At 40.7% G+C, this 17,115-nt stretch overlaps 1 protein-coding gene across 1 annotated transcript; it reads right to left on the bottom strand.

Moving 5' to 3' along the window:
- Positions 1 to 16,485: 16,485 nt before the first annotated feature.
- LOC150031779 (uncharacterized) lies at positions 16,486 to 16,794 on the bottom strand. Its single transcript, XM_090308279.1, has one exon. It carries the CDS (start codon positions 16,792 to 16,794, stop codon positions 16,486 to 16,488), a length of 309 nt encoding a protein of 102 aa, XP_090164405.1.
- Between the last annotated feature and the right edge of the window lie 321 nt (positions 16,795 to 17,115).

Below are 17,115 nucleotides of genomic sequence, written 5' to 3'. Positions count from 1 at the left end.
GCTTTTTTGGTTTAGGTTGTTGCGGCGCATTCAACTCTATGAGGGGCCTTTTGGGTGGAAGCTCGGGGCAGTGTGGAGAGTCCTTGAGAAGCATTCTCAGGATCTTTGCGTGAATGAGACCGTGGACTTCTGGCATGGGTTCTTCGTCAATGCCTATGCCCACAGAGAGGCATAAGCTCGAAATCATCCATGGAAAGAAGTATTAGCCTCTCACATGGCCTACAAAGCCTCGAATCTGCTTCGCAATCAACTGGCCTACGTCAATTGGAATGCCACATGCTTTACAATATGCGGCCATTACTCGATCCCTTGAAATTGTTTTATCATGCAATGTTGGGACTGCCGTTTCACCAAATAAACCCAAAGTCGCGCCTCTGGGAGTAGCATTTTGGACGCAAGGGCCTTAATGCCTGTCAAAGATACCGACCACTAAGTGCTCAGTTGCGTTAATACTCCCAGTGCATCCTCCATGTGTGCTTCTTCGGGATCATCAATTATCTTGTTACCTGGTGCATTTGGGATGTCCTTCATCTTATACAATTCATTGATGTCCCTTGCGCTGAATGGCACTGTCCACCCTTTCATGATCAACGCATCTTTGGTGTCATGGAGCCGACCATGATAAAAGGCCCTCACTACTGTAGGAATAATCATGGATGGGCATTGGCAGAATGTTTCCCACCCATGCTCCAGCATATCACTTATAATCAGATCTGGTAGTGGCGTCGACGCAGCGAAGAAACCCATCTTCATCATCATATCATCCTTCTCTTTCTTTATTGATGGGCGCCTCATGGTCGACGTAAGCTCGCTGCTTCCAACTTTCACTTTACCCTTTTCTTGAGCAGATGCAAGGCGGGACTTTTGTTTTTGTTTTCATTCCTGTTCCTTGCGCTGCTCTTTTTGTTCCCTTTTCCACTCCATAACTTATTTTCTTTTACTCTCTCTTATGCGCTGCACGTTGGCCTTGCACCGTTTTTCCTTCTCCTTCTTTTTCTTCTTTTCTTCTTCTTCTTCTTCTTCTCTCATCTCTTTTTCAAACTGCTCCGAGGCAAGCAGTATGTGTTACTCATCCTCGAGCCTTCTTCTTTATTCTTCTACTGATATTGCATTGTTATGGCACACCTTCTCATCGTGGAGTTTTCTTGCCAAATCACCTGATGCAATGATTTGGTGCGCTCGTAACATTTTTTCTTGTTTCTTCTCTTCTTCTCTTTTTCTTTTATCCTTCTCTTCTACTATGTGTTGTAAAAATAATGGGTCACTTATTGACCCTTGCGGTGCATTCTCTTTGTGATGCCGCATCAGAGGGGTAATGTGTGGATCTTCTTTATCTTCAGTCGCAACCATTCGTATATACGTTGATGAAACTTGAGGTTGCATTGATTCTTTGTCTTGCAGTGACACTCCCTTTTCCACCCTTGCGTTGGTGGATTCTCCATCGAAATCTGGGCTTACTACCCTCTTCTTCTTCTCTTCCTTCTTCAGTCGCTTCTCTTCTCACCTGCTCTGTCTCTTCTCACTCGACTTCTTTTCCTTCTTCTTCTTCTTTAGCCAGGTCGCTTCATCGCCTTCTACCCGTTTTTCCTTACTTTTTCTTTTCTTCTTCCCTTCTGCCGTTTCTGGCTGCTTCTTCGCTCCAACCTCCTTCATAACGGCCCTGATGGGTGCCTCATTGGAGTTTGTTGGAATAGTCTTTTTAGGCTCCGCAACTACCAGGGCATTTCTCCGCTAAGCCTCCACCATTTCTTCCTCTGAAGGCAGGGGCTGATTTACAACTTCTGCTTCAGGTAGACCCCCTCTCTCTCCATGTTGCTTAGAATGCTCCCAAATACCTCTTTGTCATCTCTTCTTTTCTTCTCACGTTCTGATGACGGTACTGGGAGTGCCACCTCAGGACTAGTGGCAGGGGCACTCTCCGTGCTCGGCCCCTTTCAGATGAGTGGTTTGGCTACAGAGGGTTTTCGCTGCGATTTTTTGGCGATTCTTTGGGTAGGCTTGGGTTGGGTGGCGAGACGGCGGCTAGCTGCGAGAAATGTTGCCTCCCGTGCGATGACGGGGGCTTGGGAAGGTGATAAAGGTAGGGAAGATGAGTGTAAGGATTGTCCGGCCATGGTTTCGGTTGAGTGGAAGAGTTGGAAAGTTTTTAGGACTTAGGAAGGAATTTTGAAGGTCTAATGTGCAGAGGAATTCTTAGGGTTCTTTTCGCTTGAGATTCAAATAGACTTCCTCAGACGAAGGAAGAAGGAATTTATAAGTTGGGCCTTGATGGGCCCAACATAAATTCTGCGTGGTAGGCTTCAAGATACTCACAAAGCCTGCCCACCGCACTCCTCTCATTTATGAATTAGCAGAAAACGACGTCCCTTCGTTTGCTAAATCATCATTTCCTTGGAAACCTAAATGATTGGACTACTCTTTTCGCAACAAGAATTTCTCTTCTATATCTTATTCGGACGGGCGCAAGATTAAGGATTAACGCAATGCATCTGTTACCGCAAATACATAATTGCAGAGGACGGGCAACAACACATGCATTAAAGAAACACACCCCTCAACTCAGCGCATTTCTGGAGGACGGGCGCACAGTATTTCTACTGATGCAACACTACCTCAACATAGTGCGTTTTTGCTAAGGACGGGCGCAGAATACATACATGCACAACACACCCCTCAGCGCAATGCATTTTTGTAAGATGAACGCAAAGTGTATTTGTTAGTGCAAGATACACCCGTTATCGCAATGCATACTGGATATTATTAAAGTTTTTTTTTTCAACAACGCAAGTTGATAAAACTTTGCGGTGTTCATTTTCTTTTAAGTCAGTCATTAATTGTGCTTTCAATGTTCTATCTTTGTATCCAATGCAAGAAATTAACGCAGACGTGGAAACCGGACCAATGCATATACCGCATGCGGAAAAACACTCCATCGCAAGGCAAACACATCGATCAACGCATGGATGTTGCGGTAATTAGGCGTATGCGTCCATCGCACGAGAGTTGTGCTCGACAGGTGAATGCGGTCATCATATGGAGTTGCAATGTTAAGTAAATGCGGTCATTGAATGATTGCGGCTACGTGACAATGCATTCTATTGGGATCAACGCAAAGTTGGTGGAATGAACGCATCAACGCGTCTACCTCAAGAAAATTAAAAGCTAATGCTGACATTTCACCTACCGCGCCGTTAGTGGCAGAGGTTCAGAAAGGACTGACGTGTCGAACGTCAAACTCAGAGTAATCCAATTAATATTGTCGGTGGTCCAAACTCTATAAATAGAAGCCGATGAGCATAATTTCAGATAATCCGGGGTTGATCCTTTGGATCCGGAGATTATTCCTCATCCGGGGGAGGATCATTATGAACCGGGGACTTTCCCTGCGATCCAGGAAAAATGCATGAGAAGACGCTGAGAGTTCTTCACCTCCTTCATCCATTCCGAGTGACGACCGGAGCCTTCGACCATAGTTAGATCTCGAGAGAGTCAGCTCCTCCACCAATCCATGGCACCACCGGCAGCCTTGACGCACATCCGCTGGAAGAAAATCTTTGCCTCTAGTCGGTCATTCCTTTTTCCTTTCTTTTTCTATATTGTATTGTATGACATTTTGAATTAAGAAATTAATACAATGTGTTTTCAATGCATTTTTCTTTTCCTTCGACTTCATCTCCATCTTCTTACTTAGAACCTTTACTTTCATTGCAACAATTAGTGGGAGTGCTTGGGTATTGCATACTTAATCATGTGGATTAGGGATGAGCAAACTACCGAGAGGTATCCGTTGCGCGAGTATGTGAGTAATCTTATTTGCTTAGTGTGAAGCTGCTGCAACGCCTGTTTATGGGCTAACGCATTGCTTGTCCATGAGTGAATTCAGCAACAATCAACTGCCTAGGAGGGTAAGTGGTTGGATGCATTAAGCAAGGTATGCATTGTTCACTAGGGATAGTAACAACCGTAGGTCAGCGAAGTTTATGCGATTGTATTGTATTATGTATGCTTCATTCGTCTATTAGGGATACTCGGAAGGGTAGTCTAAGGACAGAATCTAGGCTTGGGAGAGCCAGATTAGAACTCATAATACAAGAGATAGGCACTTAGGAATGAGCACTATTTGTTATTAATGCATCACATGCATCCTAGAGATAGAATATGATTGTGTGTGGTCATTGCAGCGTTGTGTGCATTTTGCATCATCGCATAGGAAAAGAGTAGAGACTTAGGAATAAGCTCTATGGACACTTTTGCATTCAACACATGCGTCCTAGAATTAGGAGCACTGGAAGATACTTACCATGCATGGTTGTAACATGATCGCATAGTCTTGCGCTGACTAAGGTTCCCTTGCAGTCACTCTTAAGTTTGCAATGAAAACATCTTGGCATTTTATCCATTTTCCCATTCATTTATTTCATATCAAGGTTTGCCGCATTTCTACCGCTCTTGCATATTCTCATTGCGTTGTCTGTTAGATAAGAGTAGGAGTAGGATTAACTTAACAACATCCCCTCCATTCTTTTATTTATACCACCGCATGCACATCACCACAATCATTTAGTATAAGTCCCTGTGTTCGACCTTGGATTACCTGAGAAACTTGTGTTCACGTTATACTTGGCATGAATGCAAGAAAACTTGTGGCAAGATGCATGGTCATCGCATATATTGTTGGCACAATTTCATTCCAATGCATGACCAATCGACGCATGGCTATCAACGCATATTTTAGAACATGGATCGCATAATGCATCTAAGGGAATTTGGTTGTCGAGTAAAAAAATTGACTTCCAATTTCCCGTCACCACCATACTCTCAAGTACTTTGCGATAAAGATATTTTGCGATACTACTCTCTAAGTGTATGCGTTGATGATAAGATGTTCATAGTATGCGATGATGTAGTGCATGTCACAAGTTTCCTTGCGCTGAAACCAAGTATAATTCAAACGCAAGTTTCTTAGAATAATCTGAGATCAAACACAGGGATTGTTTTCGTTAATGTCTTACATTTGTGATACATGCAATCGGTTTTTACAATTAATAAAGAATGTGTCTGTACAGGAAAGTAAATTGTGGTAAAGTAAAATTGTACAGATAAACTAAAGTTGCATTAATAAAATAAATTGAAATGAAAATAAATCCTAAACTAAGATGATACAAGATACAAGATACATGATACATGATACTGAGGTCGAGACTGACTGTGAAGTTATACAGAGGATCGTGGCATGCGATGGCAAGTCTTTATGGATGAATCATAAATAGGAAAAGTAAATAGTAACAACAATGCAAGTTTGTTAATTGCGTTAAAGATGCAACTAAGGTTCCGTTTTCCCTTGGCGCACACCTCTTGGTGATCGGCCACGTTCCCATATCTCTATGGTGAAACAAGGATGAATGTGATGAAGGCAAGGTTGTTTTCATCTCTGGAAGTACTTCTAGCTTTAGATAACACATTCTTCCAACCTTCTCTCGATAGGCAGAATAACAACTTCACTTCTGCTCTCACAGGTGAAGATTCCGTCGAGCATGTTTTAGCTAAACTTAATTATTTCCTTAACACAAATTAATTACTTTCTTAATTCTTGCTAATTACCTAGGGAATTAGGAAAATGTCGTGGAGAAAGTGAATCATGGATGAACGGAAGTAGATAGAGAGATGATAATGAAAATGCTCATAACAATTAATACTAAGATTAAGCGTCTGATACATGGTGTGAATGATAGAGTAAAGAAGATGAGTACAAGTATTGAAAAAGAGATAGAAATAGATACAGAAGAGTGTCAACGTCTTGACACAGATCTGGATGGAGGTTTTGCTTGCCGACATGTGGAATGGATTAAGAGGAGAGCTTCCCTCTCAGGCTTGCTCTTCTGGTAGAAGTGAACTACGTACAGAGCTTCAACGGCGGGGATTGAAAAGATTCCTTGCCCGGAGACTTAACTCTCGGCCTTGTCTCTTGATTCTTCCCAGATCTTCTCTAGAAATCACTTCAGACCAGTCTCTCGCAGATCAGTATACACATTTCTATGTATTCTTGAATATACAAGTATCAAGTCTCCCGTATCAAGTATATTTCTTCAATGGAATTGCAGAGGCTATTTATAGGCGAAGCTTTGACTCTTTGCATTGTGGTCATCACTTTATTGTTAAGGCAGTTCTTAAAATGGTGGAGTGAATATTCCTTCTGTTACGCAATCAATCCCGTCAGAAATGCATAATTCACAGCTGTACATGCATCTGAATCCTCCGCAATTATGTCGCTCTTTACATCTTCGATCGTTTGCCCGCATGCGGTGTTATTTTTTATTACCGCATGCGGTTGAAATTGCGTTGGTCGCAAAGCTCTTCATCGATCGTCACATGCGCCGTCATTGCGTTGCTCGTCCCTAATTCTTGATTGACGGGTGCAATGCGACGTAGATGCGTTGTTTCTTTTATCTTTGAGCCATTAACGCATGTGGTGACTGATTTCCTGCAAAACAGACATTAAAACACTCTATTCTAGCATTGCAATGGTGTTAGTGGTTATATTGACGAAATTTTATTATTCTCGCATTTCTTAGCCAATTTTCATACAATTGACACAAATTTCCTTTCTTTTAGCCGCAATATCTAAATAAAACAGTATAAATAACTTGTATTTCTACAAGTTATCAGTCTGCTCTCGACGGAAGCAGATTTGAAATGAAACCGGTGATGCTGCAGATGATCCAGACTGTAAGTCAATTCGGAGGAAGGCGTGGCGAGGACCCGCACGCCCACCTCCGAAGTTTCAATGAAATCTGTAATATTTTTGTGTTCTTGAATATCTCTGTTGAAGAAGTTCGACTAACATTATTCCCATTTTCTCTCTATGATCAGGCTAGGAAATGGGCGTATTCTCTCGAATCAGGAGAGATCACTTCTTGGGAACAGGTAGTGGAGAAATTTATGAAGAAGTATTTTCTACCTACTGAGAACGAAAGACGAAGGAAATTGATTACAAATTTTGAACAAGATATGGACGAATCGCTCAGCGATGCTTGGGCGAGATTTAAAAGGTTGGTTCGGGATTGTCCACATAATGGGTTACCAGACTGCCTTCAAATGGAGATTTTCTATCATGGTTTGAATCCGGTTTCGTAGATCGCTGCCAATGCGGAAGCCGCTGGTGGTCTGCTTGATAAAACTTATGATGAAGCGAAGAATATCCTAGATCGCATTTCTAAGAACCATGAAGACTAGAGAGAGAGTGACCAGAGATTGAGACTCAAAGACTCAGATGCAAACAACGGTGCTATTACTTCATTACAAAACCAAATGACCCAATGATGAATTTGATCCAAGGAATGGTGATCAACGACCCAACACTGCAAGGTGGGCAAATCAACGCAATCAGTCAAAACACCGCGAGATGTGTGACTTACGGTGATGGCCATGCGATGGAAGATTGCCCATAAAATCCACAATCTGTATAGTTTGTAAAGAATAACCCCTTTTCAAATACCTACAACCCTGGGTGGAGAAACCACCCAAATTTTGCTTGGAAGAACCAACAACAAAATTTCCAACCTGTGGCGCAGAAAGAAGGGCCACTAGGATTCTTTCCATGCAATAACGGTCAAACGAGCAATCAAGCAAGTAGCTCACAACAACCACCACAATCCTCTTCTTTGAAGAGCCTATTGAAGCAATACATAGAAAAAAACGAGACTGTGCTTCAAAGTCAGGCCACGTCCATCTGCAATCTTGAATTACAGATGGGCCAGATTGTGAGTGAGCTGAAGAGTAGACCGCAAGGGGCTCTACCAAGTTTAGCTAAACTTCCACGCAACCCGGTGGGAGCAGGTAAGAAGTAATGTCAGATTGTGACATTGCACAGTGGGAAGACTATGGAGGGAGAAAAGAAGGAGCATAGTAGAACAACTTCCATTGTAGCTGAACCTGAGATTGCGGTGACGCAAGAAGAAGAAAGAGAAAAAGAAGCAGTAGAACCGGAGGTTGCATCGACCTCAAAGCCAACTGAAATGGGAACCGTGAAAGTTCAGTTAGCACCTTTCCCACAAAGACTAAGGAAGAAAAATAATGAAAAGGTATAGTACCAATGCTTCTTATCTATGCTAAAGCAATTACATGTTAATATTCCTTTCAGTGAAGCGATTGAGGAAATGCTTACCTACGCCAAGTTTCTGAAGGATGTGGTAACTAAGAAGAGGAGAGCTGGAAAATTTGCCATGGTGGCATTAACGCAAAGTTCCAAATCAATAATCCCACCGAAGATGAGCGATCTTGGGAGCTTTACTATAGCATGCTCTATAGGAGGATTCTACATCGAGCAAGCCCTTTGTGACTTGGGAGCCAGGATAAATTTGATGCCTCTGTCAATCTTTAGACAATTTTAATTTGGGGGAACATGTGCCCACCACAGTGACTCTCCAACTGGTCGACCGATCTTTGGTTCATCCAAAAGGAAAGGTGAAGGATGTGCTGATAACAATTGACAAATTTATCCTACCAGCCGACTTCATCATTTTAAACTATGAGGCCGACAAAGATGTGCCCAACATTCTGGGGTGACCTTTTCTATCAACGAGTCGTTCTCAAATTTACGTGCATAAAGGAGAAATCACTTTGAGTATAACGGATAGAAGCTCAAGATTAATATAATTCGTGCCATGAAGTTTCCGGATGAAGAAGACTTACATGACTCTGATGATGACCAGAATTCAATTGAAGAAGAAAAGTTTGACGTGGAGAATGAAGAAGAGGATGCCAGCACATCCATTGCTGCTTGTAATATGATCACAACAAAAACAAGCAAGGAAGAAGAAATGATCACAAAGCAATAAGTAGAGCAAACCGCAAAAGAAGAAAGAAAAACAATGCAACCTTCTCTATTGGAGCCACCGACACTTGAATTGAAGTCCCTACCAACCCATTTAAAGTACGCATTTTTGGTGCAGAATGAGAAGCTGCCAATGATCATTTCCTCTGCGCTCAACAAAGACTAGGAGAATGCATTGATGAGCATTCTCAAAAAACATGTGTGAGCAATTGGCTGGAGGCTCGCTGACATCATAGGAATTAGCCCTGCGTATTGCATGCACCACATTCGTCTTGAAGATGACCACAAAGCAACAATTGAAAATCAACGCATACTCAACCCTGCAATGAAGGAGGTCGTCAAGAAGGAGATTATCAAATGGCTAGATGCAAGCATTATCTATCCCATAGCAGATAGCACGTGAGTCAGCCCTATGCAATGTATGCCAAAGAAGGGCGGAATGACGATAGTCCCGAATGAGAACAACGAATTAATACCACAAAGGACTATCACTGAATGGCGCATATGCATGGACTACCGCAAGTTGAATGCGGCCACAAAGAAAGATCATTTCCTCTGCCATTCATCGATCAAATGCTAGACAGACTAGCAGGGAATAATTTTCACTGCTTCCTGAATGGGTATGTTGGATACAATCAAATCATGATAGCTCAAAAAGATTAAGGCAATACCACATTCACCTTCCCATATGGGACGTTTGCTTTTTGCCGCATGCCATTTGACCTCTACAATGCGCTAAGCACGTTCCAAAGGTGCATGATGGCGATCTTTTCAGATTATCTCGAGGACTCGGTGGAAATATTTATGGATGACTTCTCCATTTATGGGAACACTTATGAAGTTTGCTTAGCCAATTTGGAGAAGATTCTGAAAAGATGTGAAGAGATGAATTTGGTGCTCAACTAGGAAAAATGTCATTTCATGGTTAAAGAGGGTATAGTGCTGGGACATAAGGTCTCCCGGGATGGGTTGGAGGTGGACAAAGCAAAGATTGAAGCGATTGAAAAGCTTCCACCTCCAACCAGTGTGAAGGCTGTGCGAAGCTTCTTGGGGCATGCTAGATTCTATAGACGATTTGTCGAGGACTTTTCTAAGATAGTACGGCCACTGAGTGCGTTGCTAGAGGCTGACAGAAAATTTGAGTTCGACAACAACTGCCTCAACGCATTCAAAGTTTTAAAAGATGCGCTGATTACCGCACCCATACTGATTGCGTCGGACTAGACATTGCCATTTGAAATCATGTGCGACGCAAACGGGTATGCGATGGAAGTAGCTTTAGTGCAAAAGAGAAAAACAATTATGCATCCCATTGCATATGCAAGTAAAAGTTTAAACCCTGCTCAAACAAATTATACCACCATAGAAAAGGAACTCCTGGTTGTGATTTTTGCATTGGAAAAATTTCGGGCACATCTGTTGGGAACCAAGATACTCATCTACACTGATCATTTTGCAATCAAGTACTTAATGACAAAGAAGGACGCAAAGCCGAGGTTAATCAGATGGGTTCTCCTCCTTTAAGAATTTGATATCGAAATAATTGACCGGAAAGAGATAGAGAATCAAGTTGCGGTTCACTTGTCTAGACTAGAAAATCCTGAAGTTGACCACAATGAGACTGAGGTGAGTGCCGTATTCCCGGATGAGCAACTGTTCCACATAGAAGAATTGCCCTGGTATGCAGACATCGTTAATTATTTGGTTTGTGAGCAATTTCCTGAAGATTACACCTATCATAAACAGAAGAAGCTCAAGCATGAATGCAAACATTATTATTCGAATGGGCCAAATCTGTATAAAAGAGGTGCAGACTAGATTATTCGATTATGCATACCGAATGCTGCTCAACAACGCATATTGTCACAATGCCACGACTCACCATATGGTGGGCACTTTGGATGGCAGTCCACTGCAGCCAAAGTTTTGCAAAGTGGATTCATTTGGCCTACATTATTCAGGGATGCGGCTGACTATGCAATGAAATGTGATCGGTGTCAACGCACAGGCAACATTTCATGGAAAAATGTAATGCTAATGAACACTATCTTGGAGTTGGAATTATTCGACGTATGGGGGATTGATTTCATGGGACCATTTCCTCCTTCGCATGGCAAGCATTACATTTTATTGGCCGTCGATTATGTCTCCAAGTGGGTAGAGGCAATAGCATGTGCTGCATGTGATGCGACGGTAGTCTCCCAGTTCCTGAAGAAAAATATTTTCACTCGTTTTGGCACTCCTCGTGCCATCATAAGTGATGAAGGATCCCACTTTATCAATCATAATATCAAAGAGCTGATGCGTAAGTACAACATTCTCCATAAAGTGGCCACCGCATACCATCCACAAACGAATGGTCAGGCTGAAGTATCCAATCGTGAAATTAAGTTGATACTTGAGAAGGTAGTAAAGCCTTCACGGAAAGATTGGGTAACAAAGTTTGACGATGCGTTGTGGGCATACCGGACTATGGGCACTATGGGTGGTCAAGAAGCTGAATTTGGCAAAACCCCAATAGGTATGTCTCCCTATGCATTGGTATTTGGCAAGGCATGTCATTTTCCTTTGGAGGTGGAGTATAAGGCACTATGGGCGGTCAAGAAGCTGAATTTTGATTTAAAGAAAGCAGGAGATGCGCGGAAAATGCAGTTGGTCGAGCTAGAAGAATGGAGGATCAACGCATATGAAAATGTGAAGATTTATAAAGAGCTCACCAAGCGTTGGCATGACAAACGCATATGCGCTAGAAACCTCCAAGTCGGGCAAAAGGTCTTACTCTTCAATTCAAGACCGCGGCTCTTCGAAGGAAAATTAAAATCACGCTGGTCTGGCCCTTTCATCATTTAAGAAATATTTCCATATGGTATGGTGGAGCTGATCACTGAGGATGGCAGCCAAACATTTAAGGTTAATGGAAAACGAGTTAAAGCATATTGCAGAGGTGATTTTCAGCCAAAAAAAGTCTCCATGAAGCTGAAAGACCTGGACTACCCCCCTACATGATTCTTGAACTCTTATTCCTTTGTCACTTTTACTAGTATTTAGCTATTTGAATCTTACTTAATTTTATTTCTAAAAAATAAAAAAAAATAAATAAATAATACTTGTTGTTTTGTTTTAAATCATTTGACTCTCTCTTTATCTGTTTACAATGATTAAGGCATAGGCTTATGGAGATGATGCATGAAGAAGTAAATGATCTCACTCCATCACCGCAATCCAATGAAGAAAAGATCGCTGCAAAGATGGATGCGTCAATACACAATGCGAGCGACAACGCACAGTTGGGGGTGTATTCTTCCTTATCTTTATTTCAAATTTCGCGCTATCACATTGCATTTTAGTTTTCAATGTTTTATCACTGCTTCCTCTTTGATCACCGCAATCATTTGACATAGATAAATTTAGTAGGTTACCGCATGTTGTCTCTTTGCCAAGTATGATTTCAATGATGAAAAATATGCTTCTATTTCTTTCGTATATACTAGAGTCAACTTAGTCTTAAGATAGTCACCTCATGAAATATTTCTCGAAGTTAGGGGTTTGCTAGTTTTCTTTCAAACGCTCTTTACAACGAATTCTAGAACATCGCATGACTTATTTCCATCTTTTGACAATGAGAACATTGCCGCATTTTAAATTTGGGGGTGAGGTATTTATTTTTGACCTTTCTATTTTGAAAAATATATATATATATATTTTAGAATAACAACTCCATTGCAACGCAATGGAAAACCCATGTTGATAAGAGTTAAGTTGTGAAGGGCACTTATCCGTAGTTGGATGTCCGCATGACACCCGTGGGGGCAAGCCAAAACTAAAGTAAGTCACCAGGATCAACGCATAAATAAATGACCGCAACTCCACTGCCAAAAAGGTATGAGTTTAGTCTGAGGAAGAGTGCATTGCTCATAGTTGGATGTTCGCATGACATCCGTGGGGGTAAGCAAAAACGAAGGCAAGACACTTGAACCAGCGCAAGGTCAGAAAAAAAAAAAATATCAATGAAGAAAATTTTTATGCAAGGATAAAATCATTTGACACCCTGGTAGAAAATTTTCTTTTTGAAATAAATCATGCGATGTCTAGGAATTTAGTACAGTCTTTTTGAAAGGTAAGCTTGCAGTCCTAGGTCTTAGAAATATTTTAAGAAGAGACTTGAATAAGAATTAAGAAAATTCTGGTATATAAGATTTGAACGGAGTATTCTTGAGAAATCTAGGGAAAGAACATTGTGGATGACTTGCTAAAGGAATCTTTAGCGTATGCTTGAGGACAAGAATTGTTTAAATTTGGGTGTGTGATAACGGGCAGAAATGCACATTATCATAGTGCTAAGTTCTTAAACAATGATGGATTGCGTTGATGAAATATGTTAATTTACATCCATTAAGCATTGTCTTCGTAATATTGTGGCCATATGCGTTCATCACATTAGAACTGTTGATTTTTGTATTTTTGTGCAGAATAGGCGTTAACGCAATGCAAGAATTGGGATCATAGGAAATCATTGGTCGAGCACTTCACCGCAAGGCTTTGGTTGATCGTGCTCGCAAACATTTGCCTGAGAGAGATCGTCGCAACATGGTCAGCGCAACATGGCAAGTGCATCCGGATGAAATGATAATTAAGCACGATGAGACAGAAAGCATACCCAAATTAAGTTGACAGTCGTTAAGGGTCACAAAGTACATGCAACTTTTTGGTGACAATTATTCGATGCATCATTCAGGAATTAAAGTCGTCCCATCTGTAAAACCATGAGAGAGAAGCCGCCTTTCACCATGGATGCGCTATAAATACCAAGGGCATTCTTCAAAGAAGGGGTTAACCATTCTTTAGTTCAAAAGTTAGAAATTTCATACTTCAGCTCGCACGTCTTTAGTTTTCTTTCATTTTAAGGCGAACGCGATGGAAAAAGTTGTGCCGGTAGATCGTTCCGATAAGCTTGGGAGAGCGTCAGAAGCTTCAAGGACAGAGAGAGGGCCGATGCCTACGGAAGCGGGAACATCTTTAGATCAGAATAGAGATTCCAGTGTAAAAATCCTCGGGCAGCAAGGAATTGCTACCAGGCTCTCTACCTTTACTTTCCATTGTAATTTTGTACTCAACTCATCTATAAAAATGGAATTCCCTTCTCTATATTTTTTCACTCTCTGTTATTCACGCATGAGTAGCTAAATCAGTTTAATGGGTTGAGAAGCATTTAGCTAGCAAAACTAGGGAATTTTCATTCTTTGCGATTATCTTGTTTCTGTATGCTTCATGCATCCATTAGAGATACTCGGGAAGGTAGTCTAAGAACAGGATTTAGACTTGGGAAAGTCAGGTTAGAATCTAGACTCAGAAGAGCCAGATTAGAACACATAATACAAGAGATAGGAGCTTAGGAATAAACACTGTTTGCTATCAACGCATCGTATGCCTCCTAGAGATATGATATGATCGTATGCGGTCACCTTACCTTCATGCATTTTGCATCATCGCATAGGACAAGAGTAGAGACTTAGAAATAAGCTCTATGGACACTTTTGCATTCAACACATGCGTCCTTGACTTAGGAGCATCACATTTGGATTGGAAAATAATTTGCCATGCATGAGTGTAGCATGATTGTATAGCTTGCGTTGACTAAGGTTGCCCTTGCGGTCACTCTTAAGGGTTGCAATGAAATCATCTTTGCATTTTATCTATTTTCCCATACATTTATTTCATGTCAAGGTCTATCATATCTCTACCTTTCATGCATATTCCCATTGCATTGTCTGTTAGATAGGAGTAGAAGTAGGATTAACTTAGCAATCCCTCCAACATTCTTTTATTTAAACCGCTGCATGCACATCACCGCATACATATAGCTACAAGTCCCTGTGTTCGACCTCAGATCACCAGAGAAACTTGCGTTCACGTTATACTTAGCGTGAGCGCAAGAAAACTTTTGACAGGACGCATGGTCATCGCATACATTCATTAACGTATTATCAGTCCAACGCATGACCATTGACGCATGACTATCAACGCATACCTCAAGAACATGCATCACATATCGTGTCCACGGGAGTTTAGTTGTCGAATAATTTGACTTCTAATTTCCCCTCAACAGGCATCATCAGATCTGAACTATTTTATTTTCTTGTCATATTGACTGGCAACAAGTTTAAAGAACTAAGGAACAATAATAGAAACATCAGACTTGTGTTTAAGTAAAAAGACCCAAGTAAACCTAGTTGCATCATCAAAAATAGTCAGAAAATAAGAATGTCCATCATGAGTAAGAATTAAAACCCCAAATATCCGCATGAACTAAATCAAAGCATTACAAGAAAAATGATTATTTGAAACAAAAGGTAAATGTTTTTTTTTTTGGCCAAAGGACATTCATTACATGTGGAATGCTTTTGGAGCGAATTAGGACTCAAATTCAAAGTATTATACAAAGTAGTGATGCATACAGTAGAGGGATGACCCAATCTTTGATGCTATATAACAACCTTTTTATCTATGACAACACATATATGATTCAACAAGGTACCAAGACTTTGTGTATTCAAGAGATATAAGCCCCGCATAAAATTAGCATTGCCAATCTTCCTTAAAGTGTACTTGTCCTGAATTATGCAAATTAGTGTCAAATTCAACAGTCACTGATGGCAAATTCTTTATGAGAGCACTTACTCATAAGAAATTGAATGAAAAACTAGGTAAGTAGAACGCATTGGAGAGGACTAAATCAGATGAAAGAGGAACAGTTCCAACATTTTTAACTAATATAGTTTGTTTATCAGGCAATGTGACAAAATTTGAACAAGTAGTCATGGTGAAAATAGAATCTTTGAACAATAAACATGAGCAGAAGCACCCAAATCAACTATCCATTGAAAAGAAGAGTGAGTACCCATAACATGAGAGTCTGTTGAATAAGTGTTTGAAGGGTTCGATGAAGATCTGGATGAGGATGTTGCTGATAATTGAGACTGTAGTTGGTAGAGGATATTTTGGCACTGTAAGATTGCATCAACAGTGTTTGGATTCAAGGTATGGATGGGTTGAGCACTGACTGAATTTGTAGAGTTGGTACTAACAACATTGTTTGAGGGATGTTGTTACTGCTTAGTTTTGTAACCAAGTGGATAGCCATGAACTTTGTAACATTTATCAACCGTAGGACCAACAATGTTACAGTGAGAACATATAGGGCAATCCTTGCACTGTTTGGAAGAATTACTCTTTGAGTTATTGGCAGCAACAGCAAGAGTAACAGCAGGAGGGACAGTCGGAAAGGATCCAATGGCTCTCTATTGTTCTTCTTGAAGCAATAAAGAAAACGCACAAGTGATTGAAGAAGTAGGATCCATTAAGAGGATATAAGCATGAGCACGAGAAAAAGACTCATTAAGTCCCATTAGAAAATCCATTAGATACTCGGTTTGAAAAAAGTTGGCCACATCATAATGTCCTCCACAGTGACACGTTCTACAATTGCAAGCAAGGTGATAAATATTGAGTTCATCAATGAGAGTTTTGAATTCGGTGAAGTACATACTCACTGAATCTTGATTCTGAGACAGATTAGTAGGAGTCCGCTTGAGTTGAAAAATTCGTGGAGCATTCTTCTTCTGAAATCGTTCTTGTAGGTCAAGCCAGATGGTTCATGTAGAATCAGTAAAAAGGATGTTGGCAGAGATAGGCTTCAATATTGAGTTCAAGATCCATGAAATAACAATATTGTTATTTCGCATCCACGCCAGAAGGAGCTCACTGGAAGGACGAGGAAGAGATCCGCCGATGAAGCCAAGTTTACTCTTTATAGAGAGACCAATCATCATGGCTCGACTCCAAGAAACGTAATTATCTTCTGTCAAAGGTTCTGCAACTAGAACAAGACTGGTATTGTCATTGTGACGAAGGTAATAAGGATTGATGTAGGAATCAAATGGATTTTGAGAAATCAAAGACATGAAGAAGTTATTGGGAGGAAGGATTTCAGGGTTATCTGGTTCGTGAGTATCAAACGGGATGTTTTCGTTGGTAATGGTGGGAGGTTGAAGAAGATGAAGAACGGAAGGGTGGGAAAAAAATTAGAAGAAAAATACGTTTGATACCATATTAACAATGAATTTTAAAAATTGACCTCACTCATTTTATAAAAACAGCCATAGCCAATTATTTATACAAAATGAAGTGGACTCTTATCATAACAAACTAAAAGTACTTTGATCGAAATGGGCCTTAACAAAATAACTAAAGCCCAATATATTAGTTACACTGTTGTAACTATT

Source organism: Benincasa hispida, chromosome 12 (assembly GCF_027475165.1).
Source record: "Benincasa hispida cultivar pf3 chromosome 12, pf3_genome.v1.1, whole genome shotgun sequence".
NCBI lineage: Eukaryota > Viridiplantae > Streptophyta > Magnoliopsida > Cucurbitales > Cucurbitaceae > Benincasa > Benincasa hispida.
This window is presented reverse-complemented; position numbering and strand designations above follow the sequence as displayed.

What these genes read in the sequence shown, in the direction of transcription:
- LOC150031779 (XM_090308279.1), bottom strand. Translation starts at nt 16,794, where the DNA reads ATGTCTTTGATTTCTCAAAATCCATTTGATTCCTACATCAATCCTTAT.